Source organism: Medicago truncatula, chromosome 7, assembly GCF_003473485.1.
Source record: "Medicago truncatula cultivar Jemalong A17 chromosome 7, MtrunA17r5.0-ANR, whole genome shotgun sequence".
NCBI classification, from domain to species: Eukaryota; Viridiplantae; Streptophyta; class Magnoliopsida; order Fabales; family Fabaceae; genus Medicago; species Medicago truncatula.
Genome location: NC_053048.1, coordinates 12,181,569 through 12,188,323, shown reverse-complemented (window position 1 = coordinate 12,188,323; position 6,755 = coordinate 12,181,569). Strand labels below are relative to the sequence as shown.

General features: G+C 38.4%; 1 protein-coding gene and 1 non-coding gene across 2 annotated transcripts; one reads left to right on the top strand and one right to left on the bottom strand.

Annotated features, from left to right (window-relative positions):
- Positions 1–220: 220 nt before the first annotated feature.
- LOC120577241 (small nucleolar RNA R71) lies at positions 221–327 on the bottom strand. The gene has a single exon (XR_005643316.1). It is a non-coding gene; the product is annotated as a small nucleolar RNA R71 (small nucleolar RNA).
- A 437-nt stretch (positions 328–764) lies between these two features.
- On the top strand, positions 765–4,877 carry LOC112416575 (uncharacterized). The gene is made up of 2 exons (XM_039827837.1): positions 765–2,421; positions 2,896–4,877. The coding sequence occupies exons 1-2, from the start codon at positions 765–767 to the stop codon at positions 4,875–4,877; spliced, it is 3,639 nt and encodes a 1,212-aa protein (XP_039683771.1).
- Positions 4,878–6,755: the final 1,878 nt, after the last annotated feature.

Below are 6,755 nucleotides of genomic sequence, written 5' to 3'. Positions count from 1 at the left end.
ATCACCCTCTGAAGACCCAAATTTGTATATCTCAACCTTTTGGAGACTTAGTGTAACTTACAAAGACGACCAAGAAACCGTTAGGCTACATCTCTTCCCTTTTTCTCTAAAAGATAAGGCCAGCAATTGGTTCAATTCTTTAAAACCCAGCTCCATCACCTCATGGGATCAACTGAGGTAAGAATTCCTTTGTCATTTCTTTCCCCCATCAAAAACCGCCCAACTTAGGGGAAAGCTTTACCAATTTACTCAAGAGAGTGGAGAATCTCTTTACGATGCGTGGGAGTGTTTTAAAGAAATACTTAGACTTTGTCCCCATCATGGTTTGGAGAAATGGTTAATCATCCACACCTTTTACAATGGTTTAACATCTAACACTAAGCTAATTGTTGATGCAGCTGCAGGTGGTGCCCTAATGAACAAGGATTTTACAACAGCTTATGCCCTGATTGAGGACATGGCTCTTAACCATTTTCAATGGACTGAAGAGAGAACAATCATCAATTCTTCACCCTCTAAAAAAGAGGCAGGTATAAACAAAATCTCTTCCTTTGACTATCTATCTACCAAGGTGAATGCACTATCTCAAAGACTTGATCACATGAATACTTGTGCCGTCACACCTACTTCTTTTTCACCTCCATGTGAAACATGTGGCATATCTAGTCATTCTAGCATCGATTGCAAACTAGGTAGTGTTGAGCAGTTAAACTTTGTTCAAGAATAGCCAAAGATTTGTTCAAAAGTCTCACATTGAACTTTTAATGGAAAACTATTTTCTTAAACAATTCGAACAACTCCAAGAGCTTAGGGATCAAACTAGACTTTTGAGCGACTCTCTTGCCACTCTCACAACAAAGATAGACTCCATCTCTTCTCACAACAAAACTTCAGAAACTCAGCTCTTCCAAGTAGTTCATAAGGTCGACCACCCCAACAAAATGAATGTTGTTACACTTAGGAGTGGTAAGCCACTCGAAGACCCCATAAGGAGAACCAAATCCAATGAGAGTGAGAAAGAAGTTTGCGAACCACCGTCTAGGGAAACTAGGGAAGAAAGAGAAGAACCACGAGCTGAGGAGACCACACCACCTCCTTTCAAGCCAAAAATTCCATTCCCACAAAGGTTTGCCAAATCTAAACTAGATGAGCAATTTAAAAAGTTCATAGAAATGATGAACAAAATATACATTGATGTACCTTTCACCGAAGTCTTAACCCAAATGCCTACCTATGCTAAATTTTTAAAAGAAATCCTTTCTAAAAAGAGAAAAATTGAGGAAGGTGAGACGGTTAACCTTACGGAGGAATGTAGTGCCATCATCCAAAATAAATTGCCACCAAAGCTTAAAGACCCAGGTAGCTTTTCCATACCTTGTGTCATAGGGTCAGAAGTAGTGAAGAAAGCTATGTGTGATCTAGGAGCCAGTATCAGCCTAATGCCTTTATCCCTTTACGAGAGGTTGGGAATAGGGGAACTTAAGTCGACCAGGATGACCCTACAACTAGCGGACCGTTCTGTTAAGTACCCAGCTGGAATCATAGAAGATGTCCCCGTTAAGGTAGGAGAGGTGTATATCCCCACTGATTTTGTTGTAATGGAGATGGAGGAAGACAACCAAGTACCAATTCTTTTAGGAAGACCTTTCCTTGCTACTGCAGGAGCCATCATTGATGTTAAAAATGGTAAGTTAGCTTTTAATGTCGGTAGAGAAACTGTTGAATTTGAACTTGCTAAACTAATGAAATGTCCTTCCATTAAGGACTCTTGTTGCATGATAGATATAGTCGACCATTGCGTGAAAGAATGCTCTTTAGCATCAACTACACATGATGGTTTGGAAGTATGCTTGGTAAACAATGCAGGTACAAAACTGGAAGGGGAGGCAAAAGCTTATGAAGAGTTGTTGAATAGAACCCCTCCAATGGAAGGTTTAAGTGTGGAGGAATTAGTAAAGGAGGAACCAATACTTCTACCCAAGGAGGCACCGAAAATAGAGCTTAAACCGCTTCCATCAAATATAAGGTATGAATTCTTGGGCCCTAACTCCACCTACCCTGTTATTATGAATGCAAGCCTCGATGAAGTAGAAACTGAAAAGTTACTTTATGTCCTCAAGAAATATCCTAAAGCCATAAGGTACACCATTGACAACATTAAAGGAATAAATCCTTCATTGTGCATGCATAGGATACTTCTTGAAGAAGACTATAAACCCTCCATTGAACATCAAAGAAGGCTAAATCCTAATATGAAAGAAGTTGTGAAAAAAGAAGTTTTAAAACTCCTAGATGCAGGTGTTATTTATCCAATTTCTGATTCCAAATGGGTTAGCCCCGTGCAAGTTGTACCTAAGAAGGGTGGTCTCACAGTTATTAAAAATGATAAAAATGAATCCATTGCCACTAGAACCGTCACCGGTTGGAGAATGTGTATTGATTATAGGAAGCTTAATAAAGCAACCTGTAAAGATCACTTTCCTCTCCCTTTTATAGATCAAATGTTAGAAAGGTTAGCTAAGCATTCACACTTTTGTTACTTAGATAGTTATTCCGGATTTTTCCAAATACCCATTCACCCTAATGACCAAGAAAATACAACTTTTACATGCCCCTTTGGAACCTTTGCCTATAGGAGGATGCCTTTTGGTCTTTGTAATGCCCCTGCTACTTTTCAAAGATGCATGATGTCTATTTTTTCTGATTTTGTTGAAAAGATAATGGAAGTTTTTATGGATGATTTTTCTGTGCATGGATCTAGTTTTGATAATTGTTTGACTAACCTTGAAAAAGTTTTGGAAAGATGTGAACAGGTGAACCTAGTCTTAAATTGGGAGAAATGTCACTTCATGGTAAGAGAAGGAATTGTCCTAGGACACTTGATCTCCGAAAGAGGTATAGAGGTAGACAAAGCAAAAATCAAAATTATTGAAAAAATGCTACCTCCTACCTCAGTCAAAGAAATTAGAAGTTTCCTAGGACATGCAGGGTTCTACCGCCGTTTCATTAAAGATTTTTCATCAATCACTAAACCACTAACAAGTCTCCTTCTTAAGGACGCAGACTTTGTGTTTGATGATGCTTGTTTGCAGGCATTTTGCAGGTTGAAAGAAGCACTAATTATTGCCCCAATCATACAACCACCAGACTGGAGCTTGCCTTTTGAAATAATGTGTGACGCAAGCGACTATGTGGTTGGGGCGGTGTTAGGCCAAAGAAAGGAAAAAAGGATGCATGCCATATACTATGCCAGTAAAACCCTCGATGGGGCACAGGTAAATTATGCCACAACAGAAAAAGAACTGCTAGTAGTTGTCTACGCCGTTGACAAATTCCGGCAATACTTGGTGGGATCAAAAATCATTGTTTACACAGATCACTCGGCCATAAAATATTTGTTAAACAAAAAAGATGCCAAACCGAGGTTGATCCAATGGATTTTGCTCCTCCAAGAATTTGACCTTGAAATAAAAGATAAAAAGGGTGTCGAAAATGTTGTCGCTGACCACTTGTCCCGACTTCGGGAGACCAATGAGGATGAGTTACCCTTGGATGATTCCTTCCCGGATGACCAACTCTTCTTATTGGCACAAACTGACGCACCTTGGTATGCAGATTTTGTTAATTTTCTTGTAGCAGGAGTGCTACCGCCTGAGTTAAGCTACCAACAAAAGAAGAAGTTCTTCAATGATCTCAAACACTACTATTGGGATGAGCCTTACCTCTTCAGAAGAGGCTCAGATGGGATTTTCAGAAGATGCATTCCTGAAAACGAGGTAAGTAGTATTTTAACTCATTGCCACTCCTCTTCCTATGGTGGCCACGCCAGTACACAAAAGACTTCTTTCAAAATTCTTCATTCTGGTTTCTGGTGGCCATCACTTTTCAAAGATGTGCATCTCTTTATTTCTAAATGTGACAAATGTCAACGCACTGGTAGTATTACTAAAAGAAATGAAATGCCTTTGAACAACATCTTTGAAGTAGAAATTTTTGATATTTGGGGTATTGACTTTATGGGACCATTCCCCTCCTCTTTTGGGAATCAATACATATTGGTAGCAGTTGACTATGTGTCCAAATGGGTTGAGGCCATTGCCTCCCCCACTAATGATGCACAAGTTGTTATAAAATTGTTTAAAAAAATCATTTTTCCAAGGTTCGGAGTGCCAAGGGTTGTGATAAGCGATGGAGGATCTCACTTCATTTCAAGACATTTTGAAAAACTTTTGCAAAAACTTGGAGTGAGGCACAAAATTGCGACACCTTATCACCCACAAACTAGCGGACAAGTGGAGGTCTCAAATAGACAAATCAAAGCTATCCTTGAAAAAACTGTTTCAACCTCTAGGAAAAATTGGTCAAGTAAGCTTGACGATGCCCTTTGGGCCTATCGAACGGCTTATAAAACTCCCATTGGAATGACTCCTTTTAAACTTATCTATGGGAAATCTTGTCACCTTCCAGTTGAGCTCGAGCATAAGGCCTATTGGGCAATTATAAACCTCAACCTAGACCCCAATTTAGCCGGTGAAAAAAGAAAACTTCAATTAAGCGAGCTAGAAGAACTTAGGATAGATGCCTATGAGAATGCCCGCATTTATAAGGAAAGAACTAAGAATTGGCATGACAAGAAAATCGTCAAAAGCGGTGACCTTGTGCTGCTCTTCAATTCTAGGCTAAAGCTCTTTCCAGGTAAACTAAGGTCGCGATGGTCCGATCCTTTTCAAGTTCGCAAAGTCTACCCTTATGAGGCAATTGAAATCTTTTCTGAAGAAACAGGATCCTTCACGGTTAATGGGCACAGGCTTAAAATCTATAATACCAGCGAAGTAAATGAGGTGGTGGCTGATTTTACTCTAAGCGACCCTCCTTAAGGATTTTTATCCTTATTTTCGTCAAGCTAGTGACAATAAAAGAGCGCTTCGTGGGAGGCAACCCACTGATTTAATTGCTTTCTTTGTTTTCTGTTATTTCTCTTTGTTTTGTAGGTAAATGTCCGAGATTGATTAAGAAATGCAGGAAAAATAAAAGTTACAAGACCCAGAAAGGTGGCACGGCCCGTGCTTGAATTGGCACGGCCGTGCTAGGATCCACAACACAAAATTATCCAAAATTGGCAGAAAGATGGCACGACCCGTGCTAAAGATGGCACGACCTGACAGGCCTCCAGAGTTCAAAATTTTCGGCAAATTGTGAGCTTTTCGCATCCTTTCCCACTTTTTCCTTGTTTCTTTCATTTTTCTTCTTGCATCATTGAGGACAATGCTTCTCCTAAGTGTGGGGGGGGCCTAATAAAGTGTCTTTAGTCGTAGTGTTTCCAAACTCCCTTGAACTTTATTCTTTTGTTTTGTTTTATTGTAAAAGGCATGGTTAAGTAGCTTGTTTTTAATGAAATCAATCATGACATAAAATTTTTATTATCTCCTCTTATTGGTCGTTTCTTGTACATGAAAGTAAACTCTTGTGTTTTAAGTTCTCCTAATATACCCACATCTTGTTTTAAAGTGAATAGAACCTCCAATGAGATATGCACAAAGTTGCTTCCCTTGAGTAAATGTATGAATAGGTATTCTAAGGAAATGCGTTCTAATTTTAGTGGTACGTTAACCTTTAAAAATTCTCAAAGTAAAAATAGTATAAGTTAGTATAAAGGAGTTTATAAAAGGCCAAGCTTAAAATTTATTTCAAGGTTGCATTATTGAATCTAGATTGGGGAAGGAGGTCGGCCCTCCGACTTCCTACGTGAAGATAATGTTATCTTAGAAAAGAAAACTTTAAAAGACATCATTGAATCTAGATTGGGGAAGGGGGTAGGCCCTCCGACTTCCTACGTGAAGATGATGTTTTAAGGGGCACCATTGAATCTAGATTGGGGAAGGGGGTAGGCCCTCCAACCTCCTACGTGAAGGTGTTGTTCCTTAGATAAAGTATCCAAAATGAAATTGGCAAAAGATCAAAAAGATCACAAAAGCTCCTATCTCTCTTATATGAATTGAAAGAAGAATTTTTCTTGGTTAATTTAGTACTAGGCTTAGAACATATTCCTCATTATATCTATCTTATACAGGAGCAAGAAAAGGGTTGGACTACACACACACACACTCACTTAGGACTAGATTGTTGGGTTGAAAAAGGATTATAAGAAATGCTTGCGTTTGTGATTAGTGTACTCTTTGAAATAAAAGCCTTTGAGGAGACGTGTGCTTTAATGTAATTGTCATGTGAAAATGTTATGCTACCATGTTTATGTCTTTTGCTTGAGGACAAGCAAAGATTCAAGTGTGGGGGAGTTTGATGAGTCATTTATTGCTTACTCTTATATGCTTTTTAGTTTAGTTTTAATTAGATTTTATTTTATTTTATATTAGTTTTATTTACTTTTTAGGATAGTTTACTACAAATTGCATTTTATTTTATTTCAGGAACGAATATTGGATGGATTGAGTATTGGAGCAAAAGAAAGGGACTTTGAGCTGATTGAATGCAAAAATACAAAGATTGAGAGACAAAAATATGTCTCCTCAAAGTCAGAAGCTTGGCACGGCCGTGCCACCCTCTATAGTGTCTTTGGCTGCTTTTGCTTAGATTTTAAGCTACTCTATTTTTAGCCCGAATGTAATTGCTTAGATTTTAAGTCAAATGTATGCTATAAATAGAGTAGCCATCCATCACAAATATTCATCTTTACTTGGAATTCAATAAGTGACAATTGCTTTTCTAATTAAAGTTCTTTTCTTTTCCTTTATTTTCCT